The sequence below is a fragment of the Gadus macrocephalus genome, chromosome 22 (genome assembly GCF_031168955.1).
Source record: "Gadus macrocephalus chromosome 22, ASM3116895v1".
Lineage (NCBI taxonomy): Eukaryota > Metazoa > Chordata > Actinopteri > Gadiformes > Gadidae > Gadus > Gadus macrocephalus.
This window is the reverse complement of record NC_082403.1, coordinates 15,472,931-15,492,373: the sequence shown is the minus strand read 5'-3', so window position 1 is coordinate 15,492,373 and position 19,443 is coordinate 15,472,931. Positions and strand designations below refer to the sequence as shown.

Genomic DNA, 19,443 nt, shown 5'->3' with positions numbered 1-19,443 from the left:
ATTCATGACGACCAATAAAAAACGACAGTGTTACCCCTTATGTTTTCTTTCATGACGACCAATAAAAAACAGCAGTCTTACCCCTTATGTTTTTTTTCATGACGACCAATATAAAATGGAACAGTGTTACCCCTTATGTTTTTTTTCATGACGACCAATATAAAAAGGAACAGTGTTACCCCTTATGTTTTTATTCATGACGACCAATAAAAAACAAAAGTGTTACCCCTTATGTTTTTATTCATGACGACCGATAAAAAACAACAGTGTTACCCCTTATGTTTTTTTTCATGACGACCAATAAAAACGACAGTGTTACCCCTTATGTTTTTATTCATGACGACCAATAAAAAACAGCAGTCTTACCCCTTATGGTTTTTTTCATGACGACCAATATAAAAAGGAACAGTCTTACCCCTTATGTTTTTATTCATGACGACCAATAAAAAACGACAGTGTTACCCCTTATGTTTTCTTTCATGACGACCAATAAAAAACAGCAGTCTTACCCCTTATGTTTTTTTTCATGACGACCAATATAAAATGGAACAGTGTTACCCCTTAAGTTTTTTTTCATGACGACCAATATAAAAAGGAACAGTGTTACCCCTTATGTTTTTATTCATGACGACCAATAAAAAACAAAAGTGTTACCCCTTATGTTTTTATTCATGACGACCGATAAAAAACAACACTGTTACCCCTTATGTTTTTTTTCATGACGACCAATAAAAACGACAGTGTTACCCCTTATGTTTTTTTTCATCGCGACCAATAAAAAATGACAGTGTTACCCCTTATGTTTTCTTTCATGACGACCAATAAAAAACAACAGTGTTACCCCGTAGGTTTTTTTTCATGACGACCAATGAAAAACGACAGTGTTACCCCTTGTGGTTTTTTTCATGACGACCAATAAAAAACAACAGTGTTACCCCTTATGTTTTTTTTCATGACGACCAATAAAAAACGACAGTGTTACCCCTTATGTTTTCTTTCATGACGACCAATAAAAAACAGCAGTTTTACCCCTTATGTTTTTTTTCATGACGACCAATAAAAAACAACAGTGTTACCCCTTATGTTTTTTTTCATGACGACCAATAAAAAAAGGAACAGTGTTACCCCTTATATTTTTTTTCATGACGACCAATAAAAACAACAGTGTAACCCCTTATGTTTTTTTTCATGACGACCAATAAAAAACAACAGTGTTACCCCTTAGGTTTTTTTTCATGACGACCAATAAAAACGACAGTGTTACCCCTTATGTTTTTTTTCATCGCGACCAATAAAAAATGACAGTGTTACCCCTTATGTTTTCTTTCATGACGACCAATAAAAAACAACAGTGTTACCCCGTAGGTTTTTTTTCATGACGACCAATGAAAAACGACAGTGTTACCCCTTGTGGTTTTTTTCATGACGACCAATAAAAAACAACAGTGTTACCCCTTATGTTTTTTTTCATGACGACCAATAAAAAACGACAGTGTTACCCCTTATGTTTTCTTTCATGACGACCAATAAAAAACAGCAGTCTTACCCCTTATGTTTTTTTTCATGACGACCAATAAAAAACAACAGTGTTACCCCTTATGTTTTTTTTCATGACGACCAATAAAAAAAGGAACAGTGTTACCCCTTATATTTTTTTTCATGACGACCAATAAAAACAACAGTGTAACCCCTTATGTTTTTTTTCATGACGACCAATAAAAAACAACAGTGTTACCCTTTAGGTTTTTTTTCATGACGACCAATCAAAAACGACAGTGTTAGCCCTTATGTTTTCTTTCATGACGACCAATAAAAAACAGCAGTCTTACCCCTTATGTTTTTTTTCATGACGACCAATATAAAAAGGAACAGTGTTACCCCTTATGTTTTTATTCATGACGACCAATAAAAAACAACAGTGTTACCCCTTATGTTTTTTTTCATGACGACCAATAAAAAACGACAGTGTTACCCCTTATATTTTATTTGACAAAGACAACAGTGTTACCCCTTATGTTTTTTTTCATGACGACCAATAAAAAACAACAGTGTTACCCCTTATGTTTTTTTTCATGACGACCAATAAAAAACGAAAGTGTTACCCCTTATATTTTATTTGACAAAGACAACAGTGTTACCTCTTATGTTTTTTTTCATGACGACCAATAAGAAACGACAGTGTTATCCCTTATGTTTTTTTTCATGACGACCAATAAAAAACGACAGTGTTACCCCTTATGTTTTTTTTCATGACGACCAATCAAAAACGACAGTGTTACCCCTTATGTTTTTTTTTATGACGACCAATAAAAACGACAGTGTTACCCCTTATGTTTTTTTTCATGACGACCAATCAAAAACGACAGTGTTACCCCTTATGTGGTTTTTTTCATGACGACCAAAGAAAAACAACAGTGTTACCCCCTATGTTTGATTTGATAAATATCGACAGTGTTACCCCTTATGTTTATTTCATGACGGCCGATAAAAAACTACAGAGTTACCTCTCATGTTTTTTCCATGTTGACCAATAAAAAACAACAGTGGTACCCCTGTTGACGTTTATGCAGGGATCCTAACCTGAGCTGTTTAGAGTGTTAACCTCCGAACTTATCAATGCACCATCAAAACACAGTATAAAGTCAACACAATGGTTATACTTGACTTTATAATTCACATGAAATCGAGATAAGAGTCTTCCAACGGACGTCATCAACCGGACTTGAACCCCGGTCTCCAGGGGGTTAGCTCACAGCGCTCTCCACTTCCCACTGAGATTTTTAGTTTAAATATGTCTGTGGTTATATATGACAATGCAATAGACATGATAGCATTACGTTTAAAATTAAAGATATTGTGTTTTCCACAGTAATGGAGCCGCGGTCTCCAGTGGGTTAGGTAGAGTGCACTCCACTGCACCACTGAGGCGATGACAATAGACAATAATCAATCATCAATAAAGAGGATATACATGACATTAAAATGTATGTGTGTATTTCTATTATTTCCCTTATGTTTTTTTTCGTGACGACCAATAAAAAACGACAGTGTTACCTCTTATGTTTTTTTCATGACGACTGATAAAAAACGACACTGTTACCCCTTATATTTTATTTGACAAAGACAACAGTGTTACCCCTTATGTTTTTTTTCATGACGACCAATAAAAAACAACAGTGTTACCCCTTATGTTTTTTTTCATGACGACCAATAAAAAAAGGAACAGTGTTACCCCTTATATTTTTTTTCATGACGACCAATAAAAACAACAGTGTAACCCCTTATGTTTTTTTTCATGACGACCAATAAATAACAACAGTGTTACCCCTTAGGTTTTTTTTCATGACGACCAATCAAAAACGACAGTGTTACCCCTTATGTTTTCTTTCACGACGACCAATAAAAAACAGCAGTCTTACCCCTTATGTTTTTTTTCATGACGACCAATATAAAAAGGAACAGTGTTACCCCTTATGTTTTTTTTCATGACGACCAATATAAAAAGGAACAGTGTTACCCCTTATGTTTTTATTCATGACGACCAATAAAAAACAACAGTGTTACCCCTTATATTTTATTTGACAAAGACAACAGTGTTACCCCTTATGTTTTTTTTCATGACGACCAATAAAAAACAACAGTGTTACCCCTTATGTTTTTTTTCATGACGACCAATAAAAAACGAAAGTGTTACCCCTTATATTTTATTTGACAAAGACAACAGTGTTACCCCTTATGTTTTTTTTCATGACGACCAATAAAAAACGACAGTGTTATCCCTTATGGTTTTTTTCATGACGACCAATAAAAAACGACAGTGTTACCCCTTATGTTTTTTTTCATGACAACCAATAAAAACAACAGTGTTACCCCTTATGTTTTTTTTCATGACGACCAATAAAAAACGACAGTGTTACCCCTCATGTTTTTTTTCATGACGACCAATAAAAACAACAGTGTTACCCCTTATGTTTTTTTTCATGACGACCAATAAAAAACGACAGTGTTACCCCTCATGTTTTTTTTCATGACGACCAATAAAAACAACAGTGTTACCCCTTATGTTTTTTTTCATGGCGACCAATAAAAAACGCCGGTGTTACCCCTTATATTTTTTTTCATGTCGACCAATAAAAAACCACAGTGTTATCCCTTATGTTTTTTTTCATGACGACCAATAAAAAACAACAGTGTTACCCCTTATGTTTTTTTTCATGACGACCAATAAGAAACGACAGTGTTACCCCTTATGGTTTTTTTCATGACGACCAATAAAAAACGACAGTGTTACCCCTTATATTTTATTTGACAAAGACAACAGTGTTACCCCTTATGTTTTTTATCATGACGACCAATAAAAAACGACAGTGTTTCCCCTTATGTTTTTTTTCATGACGACCAATAAAAACAACAGTGTTACCCCTTATGTTTTTTTTCATGACGACCAATAAAAAACCACAGTGTTACCCCTTATGTTTTTTTTCATGACGACCAATAAAAAACGACAGTGTTACCCCTTATATTTTATTTGACAAAGAGTTACCCCTTATGTTTTTTTTCATGACGACCAATAAAAAACAACAGTGTTATCCCTTATGGTTTTTTTCATGACGACCAATAAAAAACGACAGTGTTACCCCTTATGATTTTTTTCATGACAACCAATAAAAACAACAGTGTTACCCCTTATGGTTTTTTTCATGACGATATATATATATATATATTGGTAAACTATCATACATTAGACATACATTAAACCAGACCTAAAGCTCATATAATTACCATACTCTGTATTATTTATTAGACAAGGTGGCCTGATGTAGTATGGCATGGGAAGGAGGGATTTGGTGTGTAGCGGTCAAACTTCCTCTCATATTAATGACATTTTAAGACAAGCACCAGCTACCTCCGGCCAATAGGGGGCCCCTGTCCGGCCGGTAGAGGGTCCTGACCGGCCGCTAGGGGGGCCAAGGCGGAAGTGCTAACTCCTTTCCGCCGAAAACCCGGCGCTTGATCCACGAGTGTTGGTCCTTTCTATTTCTTCGTTGGAATAAACAACCACCGAATACGGAGTAAAGGGACTTCAATCATGGTGAGTCTCGGTCATGAATATTTTCCGGCGCTGTTTCACTTTTAAAGAAAACATGGATTTGTTAGGTTAAGAGGTCTGCTCTGCGGGAGCTACATCGGCTACCGTGAGCTTAGCCAATTGGCTAGTTAGCTAGCTACTAGTCGGTGCGCTTGATAGCTTCGTTCCTAGCCTATGACACAATGTGCAGAGGGACGGTACATCTGTTGATCGGTACATCCGATGAAGAGGTTGCTACAGATGATCGGTACATCTGATGATGAGGATGCTACAGATGAACGATACATCTGATGATGATGCTTCTGATGATGGATACTGATCCTCTTGTTCTCCCCAGAAACCCATCCTGCTGCAGGGGCACGAGCGCTCCATCACTCAGATCAAGTACAACCGGGAAGGAGACCTGCTCTTCTCCGTGGCCAAGGACACGGTAAGGCTACTGAGAGCCGCACTTCACCCTCAGTGAGAGCTCCCGGTCAGTTCCTAAAGTTAAACCAGATGTTTTTGGTTCCAGGTTGTGAACGCGTGGTACTCCGTCAACGGCGAGCGACTGGGGACCTACAATGGGCACACTGGAGCCGTGTGGTGTGTGGACTGTGACTGTATCCTCTTTAGTCCTGCTCTCAGTAGTGTTGGCCTGCCATTACATTCAGTTGGTTTGTTTTGTGTGTTTGTATTGTGTGAGAACGGTCAATGTCCTTAACACTGTGACTCAGGGGACACCAAGAACGTGTTGACGGGGTCTGCAGACAACAGCTGTCGACTGTGGGACTGTGAAACAGGTAGGGCGTGAGGCAGGCATTGGTCATTTTAGGTATATTTTGTAAATGATCAGCGATTGCCAGATAGTCATCGTTTTGGAACGTGTGTGTGTAATGTATTTGACTGGTGGTGTTACGACCATGGCAACCAAGGGTCCACTGTAAAGTGAATGATGCGTGATCGTTGAGCGGACAGCCCACGTCACTATGGTTCAACTGAGGCTCCGTCCTCTGGCAGGTAAACAGCTGGCCCTGCTTGAGACCAGCTCTGCCGTCAGGACCTGTGGCTTCGACTTCAGCGGCAACATCATCATGTTCTCCACGGACAAGCAGATGGGCTACCAGTGCTTCCTCAACTTCTTCGACCTGAGGGATCCCCAGCAAATAAGTAAACAGCTTCCTCAGTTGCAACAGAGAAAAGAGAACGTTAATCTCCATAATGTTAAAACAATGGACTGTATTTAATGATCTCGTGTTTAAATCGCAGTGTATAGGATTTAGTCTCTCACAGTCAATAGGCTGGAACCTTTCAGGATCATCAAACCATCGAGACGTCTTCTGCCCACTCCTACTGGCTGTGTGATTGTATTACCGTATTATTATTGACTGCAGACATGTCTGGGACATTTTAGCTTCAAGCTAGATGAGCTGTGTCTTTGTGTCTTTAAAAAGGTGGTTTGATGGATTTTAGCTAAATGAATAGTGTTCGTATGAATCAAGCCTCTTCAGTGGAAGTGTTGGCTCATGCCGCTCTTTGTGGTGCAGAGGACAACCAGCCCTACATGACGGTGCCCTGCAGCGAGTCCAAGATCACCAGCGCCGTGTGGGGGCCCCTGGGCGATTACGTCATCGCCGGACACGAGAGCGGAGAGATGAACCAGTTCAGCGCCAAGGTGGCTCTTCTTTCCTGTTGTGGTTTTCCCATGTTTAGTGTCCTGACTCAACGCTACAGGGTAGCGGAGTGTAGTGTCCTGAGTACAGCAGGGTAACTGAGGGTAGTCACCCTGACTGCAGGCTACAGGGTAACTTGCCCTGAGTGTAACTGGGTGCGTTGTCCACAGTCCGGGGAGGTCCTGAAGAAGATCAAGGAGCACACCAAGCAGATCAACGACATGCAGAGCTCCGTGGACCTCACCATGGTGATCAGCGCCTCCAAGGACAACACTGCCAAGGTAGCGCCGCTCCTCCGCCCAGATACAGCCGACTATAAACACACCGTCGTGTGGGTGTCAATCACTTCCAATTACTGACCATGTTTAACGGTGTTCTCGATTATCCAGCTGTTTGACTCCACAACTCTGGATCACATCAAGACCTTCAAAACAGAGAGACCCGTTAACTCTGCGGCCATTTCGCCCATCATGGACCACGTAAGGCAACCTCATGGTCAATGCTGAAACAGAATCATTATCCAAGCTTTGCAGCTTCAAGAGTCATTTAGCATTTGACAGGTGGCCCATGTCTAGCTCTATACCCATTAGGTTTGCCTCTTGTTTTTTTCCTATCAGGTGGTGATGGGAGGTGGACAGGAGGCCATGGAGGTCACCACCACATCTACCAGGATCGGCAAGTTTGAGGCCAGGTAAGAGGATATCCCCCTGGCAGTCTGCGGTCTCTTTAGCTATATTGCGTTGAGCACAGCCTCTCACAGATGCAAGTGTTGAATGCAGTCTTCTCTCTGCCCCCCCTCCAGGTTCTTCCATGCTGCTTATGAAGAGGAGTTCGGCAGAGTCAAGGGTCACTTCGGCCCCATCAACTGTGTGGCCTTCCACCCGGATGGAAAGAGGTAGGAGACCCGACACATTTGACAATCAGGGTTAAACCCCATACAAATATTCTAAATAACGATTTGATTCAAACGTTCTCTAGAAACGACAGGAAACAGCCTGGCAATTGCTCTACTTTTACACTAAGAACCAAGTCCTCCTGCCCTAGTGACAGTTCAGCAGAGCCTCAGCGAGTAGAATGAAACCTCCCTGGGAGGCGTGTGCAGTCTGTGTTTAGAACCTAAGTTGGGCCCTGCAATGAACTGAATGTTTTCTTCCATCTGCAGCTACAGCAGCGGGGGAGAGGACGGCTACGTGAGGATTCACTACTTCGACCCACATTACTTTGACTTTGAGCTGGAGGCCTAACCACAAAGGACTACCAACCGACCAGGGCCCCTACCCTAATGAACTGTCACGTCTACGGGCGCCAGCGGGGCCTTCGCATGGATGAAGGGTTGTGACCCAGAAGACCGTTTATTTCATCCCTGGAGTTTTTGTATTGTTAATCTGCAGTGGTTTTGCCATCTAACTTGACTCCTGCATTAAACCTGATTAAATTCCATGCACAGCCCCAATCTTTGTACACTTTATGGAGACATAATTGAAAGCAGTTTCTTTATTTCATATTACAAAGTTTAGGGTAATGCACATTTCACAAGGATCAAACGCTCATACACCTGGAGGCATATCTAAAACTAGTCACTTCTCAACATTGCCCAAAGAGGTATAAACTCATTCACAAATAAAAAAGGGTAATGACCAAATAGCAATAGGACGACGGCATAAGGAAATGTATTGATACTAAAATAAGTTACTGGATAGGAATTATGAGAAGTCTTGCCAAAGTAATGCCTACTCCAAACATGCAACTTACTGATTTTTACAAAAGTCCCAAAGGGTACAGAAAGTGTTTAAAAGGATCCTTTAGTGTGTGTAGAGAATATTTGAATCATAACCAAACCCTCAGACTAAATCCAACATGTTGGACTTAGTTTGGGTACGTTATATGACCAGGGTGTTTTTAATAATAGATTCAATTTATAGCGCTTTTCTCACACTCAAAGTGCTTTTTTTTTTTTTTTTTACTGTCTGACTAAAACCCCTGCGCTCCTTTGTTGAGCACAAGGTGAATTGTAATACTTTTTGAATATTCAAATCAAGTCCGAATAGCAACACTTTGCACTCGTCTAGAAATCCTATGAGGTTAAAAAAGTGATTTGAACCAGGCAGTTCAGGAGGCACAGATGTTAAAAGTGGATTAGAAAATAAGTCCTTGGTTTTCAACATTGCAGTAGGATTGGATTTGTGGTGGGGGGGGGGTCTAGGCATCGTCTCACTTTGACCTGGGGAGTCAAGTGGTCTTCGCCTCTTCTTTTGGTCTAAATAAAAAGGAGACATGAGGTCAGTCCATGTTTCTTAATGAATATGAACATATGGAGACCAACCGGTCCATGCAGCATCACTTACCCAGATGTGTCCATCTTCTCTTCTTCCTTCTCCTCCTCTTTCACTTCTGCTAAGAAACCGATAGAAGGGTCTTTAACATTAGCAGTAGGACAATTGGTAGAAGTAAAAATAGAAATGTGTTGACCGGTTAATCCAAGATGGAAATGAAGCCACCGGTGGACTACAGGTGGCCTGGCCTCTAGTGCATCTAAAGGACTACAGGTGGCCTGACCTGTAGTCCTTTAGATGGACTACAGGCCAGGCCACCTGTAGTCCTTTAGATGGACTACAGGCCAGGCCACCTGTAGTCCTTTAGATGGACTACAGGCCAGGCCACCTGTAGTCCTTTAGATGGACTACAGGCCAGGCCACCTGTAGTCCTTTAGATGGACTACAGGCCAGGCCACCAGTAGTCCTTTAGATTGACGACAGGCCACCTGTAGTCCTTTAGATGCACTACAGGCCACCTGTAGTCCTTTAGATGCACTACAGGCCACCTGTAGTCCTTTAGATGCACTACAGGCCAGGCGGTGGTAGTGGTGCCTCACCTTTCTTCTCCTCGCCCTCCTTCTCCTCCTCCTTCTTCACACGCTTGGGCTTCTTGTGGTTGGCTGCGTTCCTGCGGCCCCCGCCCTGGCCCTCGGCCTCGTCCTCCGAGTCCGAGAACTCCTCTTCACACGCGATCCTCTTGTCGTGGGCGCGGACTGAAACCAACCGTGGAACAGGCACCAATTAGCATCCACCCTCACATCGTATACACAACAAGACCGCTCAATGTTTGTAACCCGGGGGGGGGGCCCTCACTTCTAGGGACAGGAAGGGGTCCCGTCCATTGAGTCAGACCCACCCACCCCCAACATTTGTAGCCCCCCTCAGTGTGATGGCACACACTTTCATATGGACTTGATTTACCGACAGAGGGTTGAAAACAAAAAAACATGATTTGGACCGGGGGGCCAATCAGGTTTACTAGATCCTAGGGCCACGGTATGCCTCGCTGGACCACAGGAACAGGTCTTGAGATATGGTCATCATAAACAAGGTGACACCAACCGTGGGAGGTGCACAGAGGGTCTGGGTAGAGGACTTACTGGAGACCCTCTTGTCGGGGTCCTCGTCGTCCTCCTCAGCGCTGTCGGGGTGCGGGGCGTCCTCGGGGATGGCCTGCATCTGCACGCCGGGCGCGTGGGGCAGCATGCGCAGGTTCTCGAACAGCCGCTGCTTGATCTTCTCCAGGTACTCGCCCGTGTTCTGGTTGGTCATGTTAGACGGGCTGATGTGCAGCTTGAAGTCCGGCCCGAAGTACTCAAAGTAGTCGTTGTAGGGCAGCTCGTTGGGGATGGAGCAGTCCAGCGCCACCGCCGTCTCGTAGGTCCAGCAGCGGGCCACGTTCCTGATGGTGTAGCCGCCTCCCCCCAGCATCAGCAGGGGCAGGTTGAAGCTCTTCATGTACTCCACACACTTGGCATGGCCTGGACACAACACACAGATCAGGACACAACACACACAAACATGCCGTTAAGGACAAGACACACACACAACGTTCAGGATCCCCCCACCCACAATTTTACTCCGACCTGACCCTTGGAGACCCCCTCTCGGAGCCGACGTACCCTTGATGGTGAGATTGAAGCAGCCCAGCCGGTCACCGGAGAGTGAGTCGGCGCCACACTGGAGGACCACAGCACTGGGCTGGTACATCTCCATCACTTTGGCCATGATCTACACATGACACACCAAAGGAACATTACACACCAACAATGTGCTAACTACACCAATCAGGATCCACCAAGACCCCCTGAAGGCCCCTACATTAGACCCTGAGGTGGCTCTAATCTAGGGAGACTCACGGGTTTAAAGATGGCTTCGTAGGACTCGTCGTCGATGCCGTCCCTCAGGGGGTAGTTGACTGCGTAGTACTTGCCCTTCCCGGCTCCAATGTCCTGTGAATATTCATGGTTAACATTCAATGTTGTGCTTTTTTAGATTATGTGTGCATTATACACACACAAACAAAGCAAACTCAATACCCTATGCCTGATGACTTGCATGCACACAGACATAGACTTACCCTCAGGTCTCCTGTGCCGGGGAAGTACTCCCCATACTTGTGGAAGGAGACGGTCATGACGCGGTCGGTGGTGTAGAAGGCCTCCTCCACACCGTCCCCGTGGTGGATGTCGATGTCGATGTACAGCACCCTCTGGTGGTACCTGCAGGACACAGCGTCGGGGTGTTAGTGCATCCCATAGTTAACAACTAGATGACGGATGCCTTTTAGATGATGGCCAAAAAACGATTGCCAAGTGACTCAATTAGTGCATGAAAAATATCTATACAAATTTCTTGAAGAATCATCATGCGAGGCCACTGATGCATACACACTAGAAGGCATACTAGTCGAGGGTTTGTATGCAATGGAAAGAAAGCGCCCACAAAAGGCTGTGTTGACCACCAAAGGCAGTGTGAAGTTTCTCCTCCCAGCCTCGCTGGGTCAGGCCACTCCCACTTACTTGAGCAGCTCCAGGATGGCCAGCACGATGTCGTTGACGTAGCAGAACCCCGAGGCCTCAGACTTCTTGGCGTGGTGGAGCCCTCCGGCCCAGTTGATGGCGATGTCCGTCTGCTGCTTGTTCAGCTTCACCGCCCCAGCTACACGGGGGGGGGGAGATATGGATCAGAGGGGACCCCTGGAGCTGGTCTCTAACGCTTAAGAACATGGAACTCATGAACTCAGCGTTAACCTTACCCAATCAAAACTGTGTGTCAATATGCATCTCAACCCCCACTACCAGAATGATTTCCAACAAGGCAGGGTGAACGTGCGCTGAATAATGCACAGCTGAGGAAACGTACCGACAGAGCCCCCGGTGGAGAGCTGGCAGAACTCAAAGAGCCCATCAAACACAGGACAGTCCTCCCCTACGTTGACTGGGGAGAGGAAACCAAAGGTTAGAATATAAACCTATAGCTTACATGATGATCTATCATTTAAAGACATTAACCGGGATGAGGCAGCACTCTGATGAAGAAAAGAACTCACATCTCTGCATCTGTTTGCTGTACTCTGACATGTTGTCCGGCCGGATAGACCGGAGAAACTTGATGTAGTCGTCGCTGTGGTACTTGGTCATCTCCTCGCCATTGGCCTTGTGTGGTCTCTGGAGGAACAACACACCCAGCAGTGGGTAACCTTCCCCTCACAGTCAGTCGGCACAGTGTTACACAGGAAAATAGAACCTGTTCAATTTTGTTATTTCTTAATTCAGACGACATACATTGTGCAATGCGTTTGTGGTTCAGAACTGGCCTCTTGTAACCAGCTACAATCAGAGAGATGGTTATATATTACCCATTAGTTAAGTAATGTTTTTATGAGCAGGGTGTCAGGAGAGATATCAAAAGTTTGCGATTGAGAATGCACAGCATCGCTTTGAAATAGTTAAATAGAAATAACTCATAATATATTTATACACAATGAAACAAAAGACCTCAACACTGCATGTTTTTGGATCCCGGGAGGAAGTGGCCACTACTCACATAGATCTCCATCTTCCTGTACAGCCCGTAGTTGAGCAGGAGGTTGTGGGTCATGCGAATCCTGTGGGGCTTCATTGGATGGCCCTGGCCATAGTAGTAGTTACCAACGTCCCCTGAAAATTTTCGCAGAAAGCAATTATCTCAAACCATTATTTTTGTTTTTTTCTTTTAGTTATCCTCAATACATAATTTATATTCAGTTGAGCGTTACAAATCATTGATAATACTACAGTATGGCAGCACAACATGGATATTGTTGCACCCACTGTAAAATAAGAGTGTGGTTTTTGGTGAAACAGCCCTATCCTATGGACGGTAGTGGGTTTATAACGGGGGACGATAGCGAACTGGCCGGTCACGGTCCCCTAGAAACATGATTTACGCAACTTGTATGGCAAACGGATGAAAATGAGGATTTGAAGATAGGTTGATTCAACGGATTGATGATAGAGGAAGTGGATGGATGGGATGAACCTCTGGGTAATGAACCTCTTAACGCCGGTCGCTCAGGGGTTCATAACCCAGAGGCGAACTTGGATTTTATGGAAGAAATTAAGCGTTCATTTTAAATATGGTAAACGATATCAGTAAGGCACAGCACAATAGCTAAACGACGAGATGTAGCCGCACAACAAGCTAACATTAGCAGCACAGGCTGGTTAGCTAGCACTCGAGCTAGCACGCCGGCTACCCTTGTTCGTTATTCGTTTGGCTCCACTTTACAGAAGGATAACATGCAATTATTAATCGATCTGTGTACAAGGTTCGCATGATTCTAAACCTATGCAAAACAAGAGTGCATATATATTATATTTACCGTCATAATAATAGCAAACTTTCTTCTTTGTTCCTTGAGACAGCGCCATTTTAGCCCGGTTCTCCCCGCTGCTCGGTCTGTCTCGACAGGGAGGAGCTGCTGCTGCGCTATCGACCAATCGGAGCGGACCAGGGAGCTGCAGCTGCTCTGCGGACCAATCAGAGCCGACTGGTGGAGATGAGGGGGACTTCACCATCAGTGGCTCTTTATTATGGATATATACTCAATGGATTCTAATGTATTCATGGACCAATACTGTAACCATCAGCGGCTCTTTAATATAGATATATACTCAATGTGTATATAATGTATTCATGGAGCAATACTGTAACCCTCAGCAGCTCTTTAATATGGATAGATACTCAATATGTATATAATGTATTCATGGAACAAACTTTAACCATCAGCGGCTGCCCTAGATATATACTCAATGTGTAATATCTAATGTATTCGTGGAGCAATACTGTAACCATCAGTGGCTCTTTAATATAGATATATACTCAATGCATATCGAATGTAGGCTATTCATGGAGCAATACTGTAACTATCTCTTAATATAGATATACACTCAATGTATAATGTCTAATGTATTCATGGAGGACTAATGTAACAATCATTGGCACTTCAATATAAATATATACTCAATGTATATCTAATGCATTCAATACAACAACCAAATGTTAGTGCTAGATTAAAGCAGCTAAATGTGAAGTGGTTATTGAGCAATATTCCATATTTGTTGGTACAAACAATGTAATAAGATGGATATTAATTGCACAAAGCGTAACGATTATGTTTGAAAATGATCAGTCATGTGGGACTCAAACTGACTGTGATTTACTGCCAACAGCGTCACCTGCTGTCCCACTAAAGGCGGGCGGAGCCAGGCTAGTCTTTCTAGGAGTTGAGCAGATGAGATGGACCGGGCCCCTGAGTCAGAGCACGGAGACATCTGGCCCTCAATGTTTCATATAAAACCTATCCTTTTTTTTCAATAATTTTCAATTTGTTATGATTATGTGGATAAACTTAAATAGCATGGGCTACCATGCTTGATATACAGCAATAATAATACAATATGAAGCATACTAACAACGATAGGCTAGCATGCATCCATCTCTTTTGATTTATTTTAAAGGCAAAATGTGACGGGATGAGGACGTCCATCTCATTACCATATAAGGCTTGTTTTGCGAGGTTCTTCGGTCCATGGTCTCCTTGACGACAGCATCACTGCCTCGTTCAACCCAAGCCCCCAGGAACAGTGCATACTTCCGCAATCCACCAGTGCTCAGCGACCAAGCCTGGTATTGCAACTGTTTAAGCGGGCTGTGGACGGGTCCCTCGATTCAAGGGGCCCAGAAGTAGATATCTCCGTTCGCTCCAATACAAGTGGGGAACAGGAATGTGTCTCCTCAAAAAAAATTCTGGATATCAATCAAAGGCTCATAATTATCTTTATGCCATGTACTAAAAAAATTAAGTTTTCATTTTTCAAAACGCCACCTTAAGCATTTTATTAGCCGTTTTGTTATTATTTCTTGCTGGAGAAGGAGGGGTGGGCAGCTGAAAGGAGTGGAGTCGCTGTGAAACAAATGTTGTTTCGGACCGGCATTCGAGAGGGCCTAGTGCAAGGCTCCTTTAACTTCTTGTGTCCGAGGTTTTTCCTTTTACCTAACATGAATGACGTTGATGGTTTTTACGCACTGGGGTGACTTTTTATCACTAAAAGGGTTTTAGTAATAAAGGGATTTTTAGACTGGTTCAGTTGCTGCTCAACGACTCTCACGTTCCTCTACTTGCGATCATTGCCATTCACTATTTATTGATCCATTTAGGCCTATTCTAAAGATCCAAAGACAAAGAACGGGTGCATTACGGTATAATTGTTATAATGTTGTTAATTGCCTAATAAACATTTCAGTTGCGTTAGTATTTAATTTTTAATTTGCTTGTTTAGCTGTGTATGACAGTTAACAATGTTGGTGTATTACAATTATTTATGTATTTATTTATTATTTAATGCTCCAACCTCGTTGCTGATCGATATGTAACCATTTATTTGTGCATAAATTGTTGATTACATTTTTCGTAAATAGTTAGAAGGAATCTGTTTAAGCAATAACAATTAACTGTATTTTTTTGCTAGGCCCACATACATTTACTATGTTGTTGGTGTTAATATGGAGCAATCTTTCATATTTATGAAGTTAACCATGGTCGGTAAACAATGTGACTGCCATAGCTCAGGCATCTCGCTTGCTACAATGCTAATGTGGTACACTGAAAACCAGACCACTATTTCAATTTTGAAAGAGTTTATATGTAAAACTGCTGATCATTAATTTATATTTTTGGGTACTAATTTATCGCTAATTATTACGGTCTAATATTGTTGTGGGGATCGGGAGTAAATATTTGTTGTGAGTCAAAGCGTTAGTACTGGGAAACGGAAATGCGTAACCAAAATGTGTTGCAGTCCGTGCTATGGTTGAGGGGCACTTCCGGTTCCTCGCCAGACGGATTTTGGAAAATGAGGAAAAAGCGTTGTTGCTTACCGGTAATTCCCGTACTGTCATCTACCTGCTTTTCAGGTTTGTACACGGTGAAAATCCCGTTTATTACTATCTTCAAGAATCGGAACATATTATAAACAGGTTGATCAACTTTGGGTACAGTTTTAAGCATGAAAATGTTGAGTTATGAACTTTTCTGAAAGTCCTTTGTTTGTTTCGCGCCAAACGGCTTTTGTGTAAAATGGCAGTTGGTCGTTCGCAGAGAATATGATTGTGGCAACACACACATCGTAGAGCATGATTAAGTTTACTTTGGCCCTGAACACCTGACATAAATGTTTAAGAATATATTTCATAATAATATTATTATATTATATATTATATAAATATATAAAAAGTTAAGAGTAACTTAAGCTACAGTTGTGCGTCTTCTCCATATTGTCCGCCATCGTACTGCTGCGAGTGCGAAATGCATCCTGGGATTTATAGCGGTTGCAAGCACACACGAGCCACCTCCGATGCATGCTCGGTGAAACGGCGAGATCGAGCGGGACTCTCTAAATCGACGCCACTTCGACCTGGGCGGGACTTTACGTCCTACGTCACTCGCTATGGGTTTGCATCTGTGCGCGTAGCCGTTTGTCTCAGGGATCTGTGCACGAACTCCCTTGCACTACAGATTACGAGCGTCAGTGTTTTACGCGATGGAGGGTGGGTGACATTCCTACAGTCTGTGATGATAGGCTATATTTCTACAAATGACTTACTATTACTAGCGATTAACATGACGAAACAACACAAACTAAGCTAACATTAGACAATAGCCATACCAGATAACGCCATACCAGCTAACCCTAACTATTTCTATTAAACTCTGAACCATTTTGCAACAGGCAACTGTGTGTTGGTGCGTCTTATTGCTTCCCACGTCTGCGTCTGCGTCTGCATCTTTCCCACTCCTGGCTAATAGTTTCAGCTTTTGTACTGTATATCAGAAATGATCACCCTGTACCACACTGCTGACTTGTTGATGTTTTGTGAGCACTCATGCATTTCTCTAGGTATCTTAAGTTTCCTACTGGAGTCATCAAAACGTTGGACTTTGTTATTGTAAGAAATATTGTGTTGCAAAAACACTTTGTGTCTTACCCTTAGCGTTACCCTAACCTTAACCCCAGTAACATTTCTTCATCATAAACTACAAGTTACGCAAAATGGCATGCAAACATCCAGTCCAATATGAAAGAAAAAAGCTAGCTTCATTAAGGAATCGAACCCCTTATCCCCGCGTTAATGAGTTGTTCTCTGACCACGAACCCATCAGGTCTTAGTACATGCGATTCAAGAGTTAACCACTTGACAATCTTTAAACTTCGGTTGCCTAGAAATTGTAAAGACAGTGATGTGTGTACATTGTGCGAGTATCCGTCACTCGCGATGTGTGTGCAGTCCAAAATGAAAGAAAAAACCTTGCATCACTAGGGAATCGAACCCCCAATCATCAGTTGGTCGTTGGTAACTGTAAACAAAGAGATTGCATTTTGTTTAACTGCTAACTAACAAACGGGTTTATGCGTTCACTGAACAAAGATTATGGAAATAAAAGACCACTTTTCCATCAGAAAAATCATCAGAACCATTATTACCAACCCATAGACACTAAAGCCAAAACCTTTCTCACATGCACACCCATCGCGAGTGACGGCTATGCGCACACATGCACACCCATAGCGAGTGACGTAGGACGTAAAGTCCCGCCCAGGTCGAAGTGGCGTCGATTTAGAGAGTCCCCGCACAAGTACGCGAATTGAGAAACGGCCATTGAGCAGTTTTCATAGGAATGAATGGGCGCCATTTTGGAATCGGCCATGGTTCAACCGAGGCGGCAAGTGGACACACGCTGCTGCTAATTATTCATTGGTTGATCATTATATGTCTACTTGACTCTGCTTGTCGAAGAGGAAAGCAAACGTGGGTGGCTGGCTGTTGCTCCAGACAGGTAAAATAAAATCTTAAACATAACTCTTGAAGGTTACACCTTGCTATCTCGCCTTGAGGTTCCTTTTTCAAAAAAAGGGTTCTATGTTCCCCGGTCTGTTACTTTTTCCACCATTACTGCCAAATTCCGGCCGAGATAACTACCATTGCATGTTTGAGGAAGAGGGAGGGACGTCGGAGAACCTGACGCAGTCTATTCATACACCGGTAAACAAACCCCGATAAGCCCAATCCCTACGAGAGCTCCCCGCGCTACGGCCATCCGGAGGCGCACAGAGCTTTTGGCCCGTGATATTATTATACAATTATATTATATCATATACTATTATATAAAGAGCTCCGGGAGTCGCAAACGGCAACAATCACTTTTTCCTCCATGCTGCAGTTCGCCCCGGACTGCACTGCACTGAGTTGGCCGGTTGAACGCTGATTGGCTGTTACGTTACACATGTCACTCAGTGGCCACGCTGTTGAACGCCGATTGGCTGTCATCACGCGAATGTCGCGTCCAAGTTTAAATATTTTTAAAGATTGATAGATTGCGGGGAACATAGGACCCTTTTCCCAGAAAAGGCTCCTATGTTCCCCGCTTTTCCAAAAAAGGGTCCTATGCTCCCCGGTATGTATTGCTACAGGGGAACATAGGACCCTTTTTGGGAAAAACGGGGAACATAGGACCCGGGGAACATAGGACCCGGGGAACATAAGACCCAGGGAACAATAGGGATGACCCCTTGTAAGTGACCCCAAACCTTTGAACGGTTATGTAAAATATATATATATATATATATCATATATTTAAGCAATAGATCACGACAGGCTGTGGTATGTGCTCATTATACAACTGTATAATGAGCCGGCGACCCCCTTCACAGTGGTATAATGAGCACATACCACTGACTGAAGTGATCTATTGCTTTTATACAACGTTTACTATTATGGCAAAACGAAAGTCATAGACACACTACATTTAATAAGAAACCAAGAAAGTCAAAGTAGCCGTTTTATTAAAGAATACAAAAAAGTAGTCCCTCCTGGCTGCCTTCAAAATGCACGACGGTCGCTATGCAACACACTTTAGCGTCCCTCCGAGAGAAGGCTCGGCTAGAGCGGTTTGCCGGCAATTTATCCTATGGAGCAGTTCACTCTCCGTGTGCCTAAGCTTTCGTTAGTCTCTCCATCGCCTTGCTCACTCCCGGAGTAACAACATTTACACCCTCTCCATCATCCAACATATGTTTTACTTTGTAACTGTTTCTACTTCCAGGCGCGGAGTGATATGCAAACTTTCACAAAGTGATCGGGCGTCATAGCAGTTATGTATACGCTCATTATACAACAGTTGGGAACCAATCAGATCGCTGGATTTAGGTCCCCCGTTGTATAAATATATATATATTACAGTAGCCTTCAAAAGTTTGAGCATATATATATCTGCATAATAACTGCTTGTGTTTTATTATATTTATTCATTTTTGAATCAATCATTTATCATTGTTTCATTAAA

The 19,443-nt window shown here is 42.8% G+C and overlaps 2 protein-coding genes across 3 annotated transcripts; one reads left to right on the top strand and one right to left on the bottom strand.

Moving 5' to 3' along the window:
* Nucleotides 1-4,932: 4,932 nt before the first annotated feature.
* Nucleotides 4,933-8,181, top strand: eif3i (eukaryotic translation initiation factor 3, subunit I). Its single transcript, XM_060043022.1, has 11 exons — nucleotides 4,933-5,092; nucleotides 5,427-5,519; nucleotides 5,604-5,691; nucleotides 5,806-5,871; nucleotides 6,089-6,238; nucleotides 6,616-6,743; nucleotides 6,912-7,022; nucleotides 7,131-7,220; nucleotides 7,359-7,432; nucleotides 7,544-7,636; nucleotides 7,904-8,181. Exons 1-11 carry the CDS (start codon nucleotides 5,090-5,092, stop codon nucleotides 7,983-7,985), a joined length of 978 nt encoding a protein of 325 aa, XP_059899005.1. The 5' UTR covers nucleotides 4,933-5,089; the 3' UTR covers nucleotides 7,986-8,181.
* Nucleotides 8,182-8,220: 39 nt separating this feature from the next.
* Nucleotides 8,221-13,565, bottom strand: LOC132450855 (probable histone deacetylase 1-B). 2 transcript variants are annotated; one of them, XM_060043020.1, is made up of 12 exons: nucleotides 13,423-13,565; nucleotides 12,606-12,718; nucleotides 12,109-12,226; nucleotides 11,922-11,996; nucleotides 11,579-11,717; nucleotides 11,137-11,278; nucleotides 10,916-11,008; nucleotides 10,679-10,787; nucleotides 10,157-10,537; nucleotides 9,614-9,769; nucleotides 9,087-9,135; nucleotides 8,221-8,998 (listed from the first exon to the last, which is right to left on the bottom strand). In XM_060043020.1, exons 1-12 carry the CDS (start codon nucleotides 13,469-13,471, stop codon nucleotides 8,971-8,973), a joined length of 1,452 nt encoding a protein of 483 aa, XP_059899003.1. In that variant the 5' UTR covers nucleotides 13,472-13,565; the 3' UTR covers nucleotides 8,221-8,970. The 2 variants fall into 2 exon arrangements, with proteins under 2 accessions (XP_059899003.1, XP_059899004.1); XM_060043021.1 differs by having other exon boundaries at nucleotides 9,087-9,132.
* Between the last annotated feature and the right edge of the window lie 5,878 nt (nucleotides 13,566-19,443).